This window comes from Salvelinus alpinus, chromosome 29 (genome assembly GCF_045679555.1).
Source record: "Salvelinus alpinus chromosome 29, SLU_Salpinus.1, whole genome shotgun sequence".
Classification (NCBI taxonomy): Eukaryota; Metazoa; Chordata; class Actinopteri; order Salmoniformes; family Salmonidae; genus Salvelinus; species Salvelinus alpinus.
Genome location: NC_092114.1, coordinates 33,935,132 through 33,950,971, shown reverse-complemented (window position 1 = coordinate 33,950,971; position 15,840 = coordinate 33,935,132). Strand labels below are relative to the sequence as shown.

The 15,840-nt window shown below is 40.0% G+C and overlaps 1 protein-coding gene across 7 annotated transcripts in view; it reads left to right on the top strand.

Annotated features, from left to right (window-relative positions):
• The window catches only part of LOC139558576 (ras/Rap GTPase-activating protein SynGAP-like), a 112,412-nt gene that overhangs the window by 41,648 nt on the left and 54,924 nt on the right, over positions 1–15,840 (top strand). For 4 of the 7 annotated variants that reach the window (XM_071373778.1, XM_071373776.1, XM_071373777.1 and 1 more), the window contains exon 3: positions 519–636. In XM_071373778.1, coding sequence (XP_071229879.1) covers positions 519–636 — 118 coding nt within the window. Of the gene's footprint in view, positions 1–518; positions 637–12,636; positions 14,733–15,840 lie in introns of those variants that run through there. The other 3 variants (XM_071373781.1, XM_071373782.1, XM_071373780.1) reach the window with 3 other exon arrangements.

Below are 15,840 nucleotides of genomic sequence, written 5' to 3'. Positions count from 1 at the left end.
CTCTATAAACCACATTGGGAATGTGTTGTTCTAGCCTTTACTTTAAGTGTGGTGGAAAATGCCCTTGGTCCTTGAGACAGTCAACTCTCAAAGGTTTAGATTTCAGTAGGGGAGGTTTTCAGTTTTGAGCTTTATTATGTTAAATGCTGTACATATATTAAGTCATATGAAGGTAACTGAACATTTTACACCGTGAAATGGACATAAATAAAATAATAAGAACATGTAGCAGTGTTACACAACAAATTTTTTCTTATACAGTATATGCTCGGGTTTGATATGATCATTTAGCATAAATTAAATAATCCATTTAGCATAAATTAAATGATTTAAGATCCTGTGCAATCACTTTTTTATTGCAGGACAACAGCTAAAGAAAGTGAGGCTTTAGTGCCCAACACCAGTGATTTCTACAGTATAGCGGAGGTGCTAGTAGGAGGGATGAACGGGCATGGAGTGACCAAGGTACAATCTGAAGAATTGACTTTGACCTCTCTGACCCTCTGATCCTACCATAGGTTCACCCTTTACTAATGCGTGAGCGTCGCTCAGGCTCTCAGCGCAGTGAGCGCACCAAGCTGCTCCGAAGGACAGTCAGTGTGCCGGTGGAGGGGAGACATCAACACCCTGAGATAGGTATGTAGAACATATATCCCGAAAAGATTTGTACTGGATTACAAAGTGAAAAGTATATAAATGCATTGCAGTTCAATAGCACCAATTCAAATACATTGTTTTTCGTTCTTCTGGGTATCTGCAAGCTCTCGTTAAGTACATGTATGCTTGCAGTTCCCAAGCCATTGTATTTGTTAGGAGTCGATTTAAATACACCACTATGAAAGCATACTGTTGGTTACCATTCGGCTTTGCATTCATTCTCTGTGCCTTTTTATGTGTCAATCAAATCAAATTATATATTATAAACCATCAGTAGCTCACATTCATGTTTATACCTCAAATAAATAAGTGCCCACTTGCAGTTTGTAGTCTTTTGTTGTTGAAGTGATGCATTGACATGATGCACTACAGTATGTCAAACAACAATTTGACCGTATTGGTATTTGTCAGGTTCAAAATATTATAAAATGTTTCATTATACTATTGTGCTGTTAGCATAGAATAGTTTAATTATTTAAATATATTTGTAATCAAACTGCACCATGAAACAAGCTAAACATTCCCTGATGGCTGGTTTAGAGAAAATCTCCTTTCCAATGGTCAGTGTTGACATGTGTCGTAATCAAATACAGAGATGAAGAAATGCGTATGGAAAACATGAATTTCATGAATTTCGGGAATGAAATGCCTATAATTGTGCCTCTAAGAATAAATCTATTGGCTTTGTTGATACAATTGTTAATACTCTGTAGCCTGTACATTAGTTGGTGGGTCGTTCAACCAATTCGGTGCCTTTTGATAAATCTAATTAGCGTAACAAAAAAATCCCTATAAAATGTGTCAGTTTAAATCTAATCAAATCAAATTGTATTTGTCAAACGCGCCGAATACAACAGGCGTAGGTAGACCTTACAGTGAACTGCTTACTTACAAGCCCATAACTTACAATTCAGATTTAAGAAAAATAAGTGTCAAGTAAAAAATTGAAAATAAAAGTAACAAATAATTAAACAGCAGCAGTAAAATAACAATAGCGAGGCTATATACAGAGGGTACCGGTTCAGAGTCAATGTGCGGGGGCACCGGTTAGTCGAGATAATTGAGGTAAAATGTACATGTACAGTAGTTAGAGTTAAACTAACTATGTATAGACAATAATCAGAGAGTAGCAGCAGCGTAAAAAAGGGGGCGGAGGGTAATGCAAATAGTCTGGGTAGCCCTTTGATTAGTTATTCAGAAGTCTTATGGCTTGGGGGTAGAAGCTGTTAAGAAGCCTTTTGGACCTAGACTTGGCGCTCTGGTACCACTTGCCGTGCGGTAGCAGAGAGAACAGTCTATGACTAGGGTGGCTGGAGTCTTCCTCTGACACCGCCTGGCATAGAGGTCCTGGGTGGCAGGAAGCTTGGCCGTACTCACCCTCTGTAGTGCCTTTCGGACAGAAGTCGAGCAGTTGCCATACCAGGCTGTGATGCAACCAGTCAGGATGCTCTCGATGGTGCAGCTGTAGATCCTTTTGAGGATCTGAGGACCCATGCCAAATATTTTCAGTCTCCTGAGGGGGAATAGGCTTTGTCGTGCCCCCTTCACTACTGTCTTAGTGTGTTTGGACCATGATAGTTTCTTGGTGATGTGGACACCAAGGAACTTCAAGCTCTCAACCTGATCCACTACAGCCCCGTCGATGAGAATGGGGGCGTGCTCGGTACTCCTTTTCCTGTAGTCCACAATCATCTCCTTTGTCTTGATCACGTTGAGGGAGAGGTTGTTGTGCTGGCACCACACGGCCAGGTCTCTGACCTCCTCCCTATAGACTGTCTCATCGTTGTCGGTGATCAGGCCTAAGCTAGAGATATCTATTTGTTTTTTTGCATTGGATACAACTCAATCCACCGCATCCACCGATGTTGCACTTCCGCATCTGCTGTGAAATGTGACAGAGCTAGTGTGGTGTTGTTCAGATCATGAGACATCCCAATACTCGGTCTTCTCAGAAAAATCATCTGTAGCGTCCGAACAAACTATTATTCCTCTGATGAGACTTCTCATGATCACAGTGTTCCCCGTTTTGCTGTACTACCACCACAAGAGTCTTTGGACTCGCCTGAAGTCGGTACAGCCAATCTGTTTACTTCTGTCTGTAGCGTCTGAACAGTTTGGGCTACAAACTAATATCCCTCTGTGGAAAGGTGAGAATCTCCTGAACACGTACATGTCTGAATGTCCCCCGGTATCAGTTGAAAACATTTATGGAAGTACAGTATATACAGTGCTTTCGGAAAGTATTCAGACCCCTTCACTTTTTCCACATTACAGCCTTATTCAAAAATTTATGAAATGTGTTTTTCCCCTCAATAATCTATATACAAATATCCCATAATGACAAAGCAAAAACGCTTTTAGAAATGTTTGCTTATGTATTTGGTTAAAGCGCCTTTGGCAGAGATTACAGCCTCAAGTCTTCTTGGGTATACAAGCTTGGCACAGCTCTATATGGGGAGTTTCTCCCATTATTCTCTGCATATCCTCTCAAGCTCTGTCTAGTTAGATGGGGAGCGTCACTGCACAGCTATTTTCTCTCCAGAGATGTTCGATCGGGTTCAAGTCCGGGCTCTGGCTGGGCTACTCAAGGACATTCAGAGAATTGTCCTGAAGCCACTCCTGCGTTGTCTTGGCTGTGTGCTTAGGGTCGTTGTCCTGTTGGAAGGTGAACCTTCGGCCCAGTGCTCTGGAGCAGGTTTTCATTAAGGATCTCTCTGTACTTTGCTTCGTTCATCTTTCCCTCGATCCTGACTAGTCTTCCAGTCCCTGTCGCTGAAAAACATCCTCACAGCATGATGCTGCCACCACCATGCTTCACTGTATGCTTCACTGCTTTCAGGCAAAAGAGTTCAATCTTGGTTTTATCAGACCAGAGAATCTTGTTTCACATGGTCTGAGAGTCTTTAGATGCCTTTTCACAAACTCCAAGCGGCCTGTCATGTACCTTTTACTGAGGAGTGGCTTCCGTCTGGTCACTCTACCTTAAAGGCCTGGTTGAGTGCTACAGAGATGGTTGTACTTCTGGAAGATTCTCCATTCTCCACAGAGGAACTGAAGAGCTCTATCAGAGTGACCATCGGGTTCTTGGTCACCTCTCTGACAAAGGCCCCTTTCCCCTGACTGCTCAGTTTGGCCGGGCAGCCAGCTCTATGAAGAGTCTTGGTGGTTCCAAACTTCTTCCATTTAAGAATGATGAAGGCCGCCTATGTTCTTGGGCACCTTCAATGCTGCAGAAATGTGTTGGTACCCTTCCCCAGATCTGTGCCTCGACACAATCCTGTCTCTGAGCTCTACAGATAATTCCTTCAATCTCATGGCTTAGTTTTTGCTCTGACATGCACTGTCAACTATGTAAATAGACAGGTGTGTGCCTTTCCAAATTATGTCCAATCAATTCAATTTACTACAGGTGGACTCCAATCAAGTTGTAAAAAGGATGATCAGTGGAAACAGGATGCACCTGATCTCAATTCTGAGTCTCATAGCAAAGGGTCTGAATAGTTATGTAAATAAGTTATTTCTGTTTTTTACTTTGAATAAATTTGCACACATTTCTAAAAACCTGTTTTCACTTTGTCATCATGGGGTATTGTGTGTAAATTCAAATATTAAATATATATATATTTTAGAATAGGGCTGTAATGTAAGAAAATGTAGAAAAAGTCAAGGGGTCTGAATACTTTCCGAATGCAATGTAAACCGCTGTGAAATATATTTTCCATTAACAAAAATATTGTATTGTCAGCTGTTTGAAGCTGGTATACAAAACCGAGAGTAAAAGACAAAAACAAAACTTAAAAACGGGAAGCATAGAAATAGCGCACATAGAACAGATCTACCGCTTCTTAGACTTACTTTCTATGAGAATGACAGATGCATAACTTGAATTTTGTAACTTCAAAAGTTACATATTGCAGCTTTAAGTACCAAATAAAGTAACAATATTCATAATTTCATCTTAAATCAGCCATGAATCCCCTGACAGGGGAAATAGAAGCTTGTTGTATTCAACAGGGAGGGGCAGTTTAAGCAAGATTAAAAAAGGCTAGAAATGTTTTAACAGTTTCATGTTGTCTATCTATGCTGTCTATCTATCGATAACAGGGTTGATGAGTCATGCTTGACTCACTCAGTTTTCCACCACAAAACACCAGAAAATGGCCAAAAATAGTAGAACCAGATCACCTGCTTTTACGCTATGATTTGACTATTAGATGTTCAATGTTTCTTTAAAAAAATATAAAATAAATAAGGAATAGTTTCACATTTATATTATATTTATATTATATTAAAATGAGAGTTCAGTTCACATGAAAGAGTTGACCTTAAAATTAGGAAAACATATATAAATATATTTTACCTTGTCCATGTGGTCAATATTCATTGACTATAACAGACTTTTAAAATTCAATATTGCCGCACAATTTCTACTTAAGATATCAAATGGACCCAAAAGGCACGCATTTTATTGAACGAACGACCCTGGTACATTTGTATATTCTGAATTAGAGATACACTGTATTTGTAGAAAACAAAGTTTTCAGATTTATCTAGTGCCCCATGGAATTGGCTGGTGGTGGTAATGTGCAATTATGAACATGAACACTTTTTCTAACTCAACAGTATTTGTGAGTGGGTTTCACCGTGGGACTGCAATATGTAATCATGTAATTAATGATGGAGCGAATAAGTTATTTTCCCACATCAACAATTAATGCTGGCTATTTTATTAGTGGTTCACAAATTGGTTCACAAATTCTTCACCTTTAATTGTCCTGTTATTCTATGTAGATGAAATGCTTTTGGCTGTCAGCTAAATGGGTTTTGTTAAAAACACAGCTTCTGAAATTACATAACAGATCTGAATCCAGTCCCAATACTCAGGGAAAAAGTTTTAAAAAACAAAGATGTGACATGGGAACCACGTCCATGCATGTTATTTCCACTTGACTACAGTCTGTCTCATTACCCAACTTTAAACCAAAACGCAATTACATGGTTTAAAGTTTTGCTGATTTCACATTGAATTGATGTCCGCCAACAACAAACTAAACATTGGACGGAGGTCTGTGGCCAGTGGGAGAGCATTCAGTTCTGCCTTAAAAAAACATTAAGAACAGGTGCTCTTCAGGTGAATACAGGTGAAAGCTATGATCCCTTACTGATTTAACTGTCTCTTGTTAAAGCCACTTCAATCAGTTTAGATGAAGGGGAGGGGACAGGTTAAAGAATGATTTTTAAGCCTTGAGACAATTGAGACATGGACTGTGTATGTGTGCCAGTCAGAGGGTGGATGGGCAAGACAAAAGATTTAAGTGTCTTTGAATGAGGTATAGTAGAAGGTGCCAGGCGCACCGCTTTGTGTCAAGAACTGCAACGCTGCTGGGTTATACATGCTCAACAGTTTCCCGTGTGTATCAACACTTGTTAAGCAATTGTTAAGCATTTACAATTGATTAAATGTAGATTGTTTGTCACTGGCCTACACATTGTCATTTTTTAAACAAATTAATTACAAATCAAAAGCTGAAATGTCTTGAGTTAACCCTTTATGTTATGGCAAGCCTTAACTGACTTGCCTAGTTAAATAAAGGTTATATAAAAAATAAATAAACAAATACCCATAATGACAAAGTGAAAACATGTTTTAGAAAATGTTCCCACCCCTGAGTCAATACTTTGTAGAAGCACCTTTGGCAGTGATTACAGCTGAGTGTCTTTCTGGGTAAGTCTCTTAAGAGCTTTCCACAACTGGATTGTGCAACATTTGCCCATTGTTCTTTTCAAAACTCTTCAAGCTCTGTCAAATTGGTTGTTGATCACTGCTAGACAACCATTTTCAGGTCTTCCAATAGATTTTCAAGTAGATTTAGGTCAAAAGTGTAACTCGGCCAACATTCACTGTCTTCTTGTGTAGATTTGGCATTGTGTTTTAGATTATAGTCCTGCTGAAAGGTGAATTCAACTCCCAGTGTCTGGTGAAGAGCAGACTGAACCAGGTTTCCCTCTAGGGATTATGCCTTTGCTTAGCTCCATTGCGTACATTTTCTTATCCTGAAATCTCCCAAGTCAGAAAAATGATTGCAAGCATTCCCATAACATGATGCAGCCACCACAATGCTTGAAATATGGAGAGTGGTACTCAGTAATATTGCATTGGATTTGCCACAAAACAAACATAACACTTTGTATTCAGGACAAAAAGTTAATTGATTTGCCACATTTTTTGCAGTATTACTTTAGTGCCTTGTTGCAAACAGCATGTATGTTTTGGAATATTTTTATTCTGTACAGGCTATCTTCTTTTCACTCTGTCAATTAGGTTAGTATTGTGGAGTAACTACAATGTTGTTGTTCCATCCTCAGTTTTCTCATTATCACAGCCAATGTGAGACATTGGAAAATCTCCCTGGTCTATGTGGTTGAATCTGTGTTTGAAATTCACTGCTCGACTGAGGGACCTTACAGATAATTGCATGTGTGGGGTACAGAGATAAGGTAGTCATTCAAAAGTCATGTTAAGCACTATTATTGCACACAGAGTGAGTCCATGCAACTTATAATGTGACTTGTTAATCACATTTTTACTCCAGAACGTATTAAGAACAAAATATTATTTACAATGACGGCCTACCTCGGCCAAACCCTATCCTGGACGATGCTGGGCCAATTGTGCACCGCCCTATGGGACTACCAATCACGGCCGGTTGTGATACAGCCTGGAATTGTGTGTAGATGGGTGACAGAAAATATACATTTTACCCATTTTGAATTCAGGCTGTAACAACAAAATGTGTAATAAGTGAAGGGGTATGAATACTTTCTGAAAGCACACGCACACGCACACGCACACGCGCACACACACACACACACACACACACACACACACACACACACACACACACACACACACACACACACACACACACACACACACACACACAAGCAGCAATCATTATTGGAATTGATGTCCAGGACTCTTGCATTTGCAGCACAAGAGAGAAGAACACCATCACAAGTTTTACACATCAACAGTGTACCGTGATCGGTTTGAATCTGTAACAATATTATAGAATGAATTGGACCCCGTTTGTGAAAAAAAAAGCAGCTCTTGTGCCAAACGAAGTACTACACTGCCCGTTTGAAACTAGATTGTATGAAATAGATACAAATCAAAAGTTAACTGTACATCAGTTCAAACATGCTCTCTCTCTCGTAATGCTTGAATGCTTTTATACTTTTACACTGAATACAAGTTTTGATGAAATAGGGTAATGCCCATATCGAATGTGAGTTTTTTGTCTTGATTGACTTTTGTCTTAATCAGCTGACAAGTGTCCTTGTGTCGCACTGAGCTTACAAACTACCCAGTGCAGTTCTTGTTTTAGTAGCAATTACGTAATCAGGCACTTTGAATAGTCCAGGAGATGAGCACCGATAAGCCTTGATATGATAATAGGCAATGTGTGTGTGTGTGTGTGTGTGTGTGTGTGTGTGTGTGTGTGTGTGTGTGTGTGTGTGTGTGTGTGTGTGTGTGTGTGTGTGTGTGTGTGTGTGTGTGTGTGTGTGTGTGTGTGTGTGTGTGTGTGTGTGTGTGTGTGTGTGTGTGTGTGTGTGTGTGTGTGTGTGTGTGTGTGTGCGCGCGTGCGCGCGAGAGAGACACATTTAAAATAATGAATTATAATATAATGGGGAGAAGAGTTCAGTCGAAGAAAATAAAATGATACTGCAACATCACCGAGGTCAGATCTCATCTCTCTCCTGATGGTAACCATGGTAATAACCAGGCTGAGGTCTGTTAAATAGTAATAGATTTTTCTATGACTCTTATGTGGATGCTGTTAAAAATATTTGTTGGTCTGATGTGATTAATGAGGAGCATCCAGACGCTGCACTTGATGAATTTATGAAATTGCTTCTTCCAATTATTTATAAACATGCACCTGTTAATTAGGAAACTGACTGTTAGAACTGTTACGGCTCCATGGATTGATGAGGAATTGAAAAACGGTATAGTTGAAAGAGATGGGGCAAAAGGAATGGCTAAAAGGTCTGGCTGCACATCTGACTGGCTTACTTACTGAAAATTGAGAAATTATGTAACTAAACTTAACAAAAAGAAGAAGAAACTGTATTATGAAGTCCAGATGAATGATATAAAGATTGATGGGAAAAAACTTTGTAGTACTTTTAAATGAAATTATGGGCAGAAAGACAAATTCAACTCCATCTTTCATCGAATCAGATTACTTATTCATTACGAAACTATTTGATGTGGGCAATTATTTTAATGATTATTTCATTGGCAAAGTGGGCAAACTTAGGCAGAAAATGCCAACAACAAACAGTGAGCAATTGTATTCATGCATAAAAAAATAATAATGAAAGAAAACCATTGCAAGTTTGAATTTTGTAAAGTTAGTGTGGGAGAGGTGGAAAAATTATTGTTAACGATCAATAATGACAAACCTCCTGGCATTGACAACTTAGATGGAAAGCTACTGAGGATGGTAGCTGACTCTATAGCAACTCCTATCTGTCATATCTTCAATATGAGCCTAGAGGAATGTCTTTGTCCTCAGGCCTGGAGGGAAGCCAAAGTAATTCCGCTACCCTAGAGTGGTAAAGCAGCCTTTACTGGTTCTAACAGTAGACCTATCAGCTTGCTGCCAACTCTTAGCAAACTGTTGTAAAAAATTGTGTTTGACCAAATACAATGCTATTTCTCTGTAAACAAATTAACAACAGACTTTCAGCATGCTTATAGAGAAGGGCACTCAACATGTACTGCACTGACACAAATGACGGATGATTGGTTGAAAGAAATTGATAAAAGAAGATTGTGGGAGCTGTGCTGTTAGATTTCAGTGCAGCCTTTGATATTATTGACCGTAACCTGTTGTTGAAAAATCATATGTGTTATGGCTTTTCAACCTCAGCTCTGAATCCACAATATGGCAATCTATCTAATAGAACTCAGAGGGTTTTCTTTAATGGAAGCTTCTTTAATGTCAAACATGTAAAGTGTGGTCTACAGCAGGGCAGCTCTCTAGGCCCTCTACTCTTTTCTATTTTTACCAATGACCTGCCACTGGCATTAAACAAAGCATGTGTGTCCATGTATGCTGATGATTTAACCATATACACATCAGCAACCACAGCTAATGAAGTCACTGAAACTCTTAACAAAGAGTTGTAGTCTGTAATGGGTGGCCTGTAATAAACTGGTCCTGAACATCTCTAAAACTAAGAGCATTGTATTTGGTACAAATCATTCCTTCAGTTCTAGACTTCAGCTGAATCTGGTAATGAATGGTGTGGCTGTTGAACAAGTTGAGGAGACTAAATTACTTGGCTTTACTTTAGACTGTAAACTGTCATGGTCAAAACTTATAGATTCAATGGTTGTAAAGATGGGGAGAAGTCAGGCCGTAATAAAGAGATTGTCACGTTCCTGACCTGTTTTCTGTTAGTTTTGTATGTGTTAGTTGGTCAGGACGTGAGTTTGGGTGGGCAGTCTGTTTTGTGTTTCTATGTTGGTTTAAGGGTGACCTGATATGGCTCTCAATTAGAGGCAGGTGGTTTTCATTTCCTCTGATTGAGAGCCATATTAAGGTAGGTGTTTTCACATTGATTGTCGTGGGTGGTTGTCTCCTGTGTCTGTGTATGTTGCGCCACACGGGACTGTTTTCGGTTTGTTTGTTTGTTCGGTTTTTGAGTAGTCTGTTTTTTCCTGTTCGTGCGTTCTTCGTGTTTCATGTAAGTTCTTACGTTCAGGTCAGTCTATGTCGTTTGTTGTTTTGTATCTATTCAATGTGTTCTTCCTGTTTTTTCGGTTTTGTTTAATAAATATAATGTCAAGTTACAACGCTGCGTCTTGGTCGAATCACCACTCCTCCTTTTCGTATGAAGAGGAGGAGGAATTCCGTTACAGAGATGCTCTGCTTTTTTGACACTGCATTCCAAAAAGCAAGTTCTGAGGCTAGTTTTCTCTAATCTTGATTATTGTCCAGTCATGTGGTCCAGTGCTGCAAGGAAAGACCTAGTTAAGCTGCAGCTGGCCCAAAACAGAGCGGCACGTTTTGCTCTTAATTGTAATCAGAGGGCTGATATAAATACTATGCATGCCAGTCTCTCTTGGCTAAGAGTTGAGGAGAGACTGACTGCATCACTTCTTCTTTTTATAAGAAACATTAATGTGTTGAAAATCCCAAATTGTTTACATAGTCAACTTACACACAGCTCGGACACACACACTTATCCCTCCAGACATGCCACCAGGGGTCTTTTCACAGTCCCCAAATCCAGAACAAGTTCAAGAAAGCGTACAGTATTATATAGAGCCCTAATTGCATGGAACTTCCTTCCATCTCATATTGCTAAAATAAACAGCAAACCTGGTTTTAAAAAAACAGATAAAGTAACACCTCACGGCACAACGCCTCTCCCCTATTTGACCTAGATAGTTTGTGTGTATGCATTGATATGTAGGTTACGTTTGCCTTTAAAAAAAAATGTATGTAGTTCTGTCTTTGAGCTGTTCTTGTCTATTGATGTTCTGTATTATGTCATTCTGTATTATGTTTCATGTGTTGTGTGGACCCCAGGAAGAGTAGCTGCTGCTGTTGCAACAGCTAATGGGGATCCTAATAAAATACCAAGTACCAAACCATTAAGATTTATTTTTTTACACCAAGATCTCTCACTCTCCATTTACCTCTATATTTTCCTCCTCTTCAAGTTAAAATCTCCTTTTGTGCTGCCTGCAGATAAAAGGGAAATAATCAATGGCATACAGTATGGTTGTCATGGAAACTGGGAATACTGATTTATCCCCCCATGGCTGGCTTGGTTGGATCCAGGAACCATGATTGGCTAGTACAGTCTCATCTTTAATAAACTGCTGTAGAACACGGAACAGGTGGTCAGAATACAAATTGTGTAGTTATGTGTTCATTCAAAGATGCATGGAATAAGAATCCTTCAGTTTAGTGAGTATTTTGTTTAACAAAATGCCATCTGCATCAGTGGTTGTATTAAGAGCTCTACATTTAGACTTACTCTACCCATTGTTTATAGAAATGTAGGGCATGGAGTTTGCTTTCAATTCATTCACCATTCCAACTCCAAACTTCATAGTATCAGCCTTTAGGAAAATTCTATCTCTGAAAATGCTTAGCATTTTCATTTTCATGGTGTGGCACCATGTGGGGTGAAGTGCTGCTGCTACAGAGCTACTAGGTTCAGAGAGGCAACATTTGTGTGGCAGTGGTCTTCGACCCTGGTCCTTGAGACCCAGGATGTGTAGGTGTTCTAGCAACTGATCAAGCCTTTGATTGGTTAAATCAGGTTTGTTATTATTGGTCTTCAACAAACGGCTGCAAATCCAGTTGATCTCCGGGCCTAGGGTTGAACAACACACATCTGTGGGTAATAAATAAAGTACACATTCTGCAGCTGGAGGAGCGCCTTTTGAACAGATAGAGATTTCCTATGTAGTCAGATATGATTTATCAACACTGTTGGTTGGTGTCCTAAGCCAATGCCTCAATGCAAATGTCTAACTGTCAGTCTTCTTTAGAGGACGTAATACATATAAATGACTGAGGAGTAAAACAATATAAAGGTCAACTGACAGTATGCCATAGCTGCCAAAATGTCACCATATAGGCATATGTGGGTTCCCAGGGTCCCAGAAAGCTCCCGATGTTCCCAAATGTTGGGGCCATGCACATAATTTGAAACACAATTGAATGCTTTAGTCTTGGGAGAGCTGTTTGACTTTTCTAAAAATGAATGTGTAGTTGGTAGGCTGTTGTCTGGTTCGTTTGTGACCATTTAGGCTACCACCGTTTACCGTGCATCCTGTAAGCCTATAGCGCAATTGCGCCCATGCTTCCCACACACTTCCCCCTCTCTCGTAACCTCTTCTTGTTATGCTTCGTGTGTGTGTGCGCGCGCCCCCCGGTCGTCGTTGCAAGCGATAGAGGGAGAGAGAGCGCGCGCGCCAAAGAGAGAATATAATCGAGAAGGAACGATTTCACCAATCACCTCCGCCTCTTTCTGACAATTTGCATCTCAATCCTCTCGTTGCAAGTGACAGAGCTAGATGAAGCGCGACAAAACAGATTGGCGACAATGTATACAACATAACCTATGCGGACACCATCGATCAATCCATCTCTCCAAGCTACAAATAAAGTCTGATGCAACACCATAGAGAAATAGATTTGACGGTAGAACGGAGGGAGCATCAAAGCTGAAACTCCTTTGAATTAACCAGTTAATTTGGAATGTGATGCAATTACATGTCGGTTTATTGGACTTCAGTGAGGGGATGACAGACTACGGACGTGTCCTCAACTCTTGCCCGCTGCTATCAGCAAACAAAGTGTAGCCTACGAATTGGAAAATATTCCATGTTTTACGCATTTTCTGGATTTGGGGCATATACGCGCATTGGAAAGGTATAATACGTCTATAGGCTATATTTTCTTTATTGCTGGACAGACGTGGTGTGTAAACGCGCATAGCCTGAGCACGATGATGCATTCGTAGTCTAGTTGTTGGCATACACCCTAAATTTCTACACACGTTTCTGCATGTATGATATCTCTGGCCTTGTCATATCGATTAAAGTAGGGGTGATGTATGATACGCATTTAATATTGACACATCGTTCTGTGAATTTCAATCACATGTGTGATGGCATGCAATAATCTTCAGTTTCTGTCACAGAAATACTGAATGCATTTGACAAACAATTGACAGATGAACCTACCTGATCATTGATCATTAGATTGATAATTAGCCTATCAGAGAGTACAACTAGGCCTATGTTTAAATAGAACGCCAGTTATGGTATTAAAGAGTAATAGGCTGCAAAAATAATCACAACAAAAAGATGAAAAAAATCAGCCTCAGAAGAGATTCTGTAGGTTACCGAGGAAACTGCAAAGGGATCGCATTTCAGCTTTGTGGTTGTAAGACAGTCGGAAGAGAAGGAGCCGGGGGAAAAGACCAAGGAGAGGCCGCGGCCAAGGAGCATTCTGTGGGACTGCACGACAAGGAGCAACCGCTGCCAGCACTGGAAAGCGTGGCTTGGCGTTGGTGGAAGAAAGAATCGAATAATCGTGAGACGTCATAACAATCATTATAACAAAACACATCACGATATCTTTTGATTAATACCATATTTTTGATTGTGTTAAGAGGTGTGGCAAGCAGCCATTTCTAAATTAACATATTCTAACAAAGGCTATTTATAATATGTATGTGGTATAACTAATATTTATAATTTAAAGACTGTGTGCAGGTATATTTGAATAATCCAGTCTCTGTAATAACCTACTTGTATTCTTAGTTGCACTGACGATATAGCATTGTAATAATGGGATGTTTAGGAATACTTTACCACAGACACAAGCTAAGTCCATGTCACAAGCAACACAAACTCACTTAGAACAGTATCCTGTTAATGTTATTCTCTAAAATCTGCACACTGATAAGAACTGCTAGAAATAGGATCAGCCTTATGACTCCTTGTCCTCAAAAACATGTTGGCAAAAGACATATGCTTACTTCACAGAGAGCTATCTTCATTTATTCAAAGTATATTATCATAAATGCAATTGCACACACATCTACAGAAAAGGATGAACATTTCCAAATGCATACTAATTTGGCTTAAAACGATGAGATGCACACACTCCTATTCCTGTCCAATGTGATGTGAAGAGTACCACTTTGGTAGTTATAAAGGAGTATGGATATCAGGCACCTTTAAGTGTCTCAAATGTGGTCACATAGATTGCTGTTAAGCACAAGCTAACTTAAAAAGGAGAGGACCCTATACCCTATTACTGGACACATCTCAGCCCACACCCTCAACCTGTGTTGTGGACCAACAAAACCTGGAACCTCTTTAATATAGTCAACCTTAGCCGGAAGCGACCTGGAAAACTAACCCCCCTGCCTAAGCAACTTGGAAATCAACCTTAACTCTGCTGACTCCAACTCACCCAGTTATCGAGCTGCAGTACTTGGAAATCAACGACTCGCAACCTGACGTTTGGGTAAGGCCTGTAAATCTATCAGCGTCATCATTTGTCTTTGTAATCCTCTCCAATGTTGAACGTCAGAAGTGTCATGTCCATTCTAACTGAGACTGACTTGTAACTTTAAACCGTAATAACACTGAAGTTCCAATTGCTCGACAAGTGCCCTGTCCAGAAACAACACCTAGCTCCTACCCCTATGGCCATGTTGATCTGAATTAAGTTAATAGGTATATGTTATATGGTAGTAGCTCCTTCGCCCTCTGGTATGCTAGATGGAGCTACTACCAAATGGTTTTACCTGTCCAATTCCTTCAGATCTACATGAAGTGCCCAGGGATTGTTTCTGGACCGGGCCGTGAGCTGTTGTGAAATGGTGAGGATACAGAACAGAAATCTGGATTAATACAAGCTAATAAGGGGCCAGGGATGGGGCTGGTCCCCTTGGAAATTTGGACGTGGAATGTATGTTACTGATTGCTCTAAAGATTTATTGTAACAATAGTTTTGGCATTGGCCATGCATGCCATGTTGTGCCATTCAGAGGGTACCTGAACAGTCACATCACATCTTGATTTGTTGTTGGAGAACCTGAGGCCCACCATGTTGTTATTACCAGTATCTCTTCCCGGTTAATGTATTGTAACCAATGATGTAGTGGAGTCTTTTTGTATTTGGTGAATAGCCTTATGCACTTATTATGCTAAATTAGCATTGTTAGTGTTAGCCTTTGTTTCTCTGCCACCTTTATATACCCACCTTTTTACCTCTACATCCCTGCTTGTAACGCTACACACATACAGTATACTTAGGTCTTTAGTTTGTCCCTGTTAAAACGCTAGCCTTACCGTTTCCACATTTTGGTCAGAATTAAATAATTACAGATGGTGGATTTTCCACAACTCGTTTTCAGAAGTGTTTGACTTGCACAACAGTGTGTCCTGGATTGGAGGGAGTTGACACTTGATTTAGCAATAATTAGTCCCATTCCGTGAGCCGGATGACTTTCCAGCCAGGTTTGCCATCCGCACTGAATAGGTCACAACATGGGACAGACAATTTCTAAACTCACTAGGTCCGGGATGTGCTGCTGTGCAAATCAAGGGCACTCCTGATAGCATAGTTG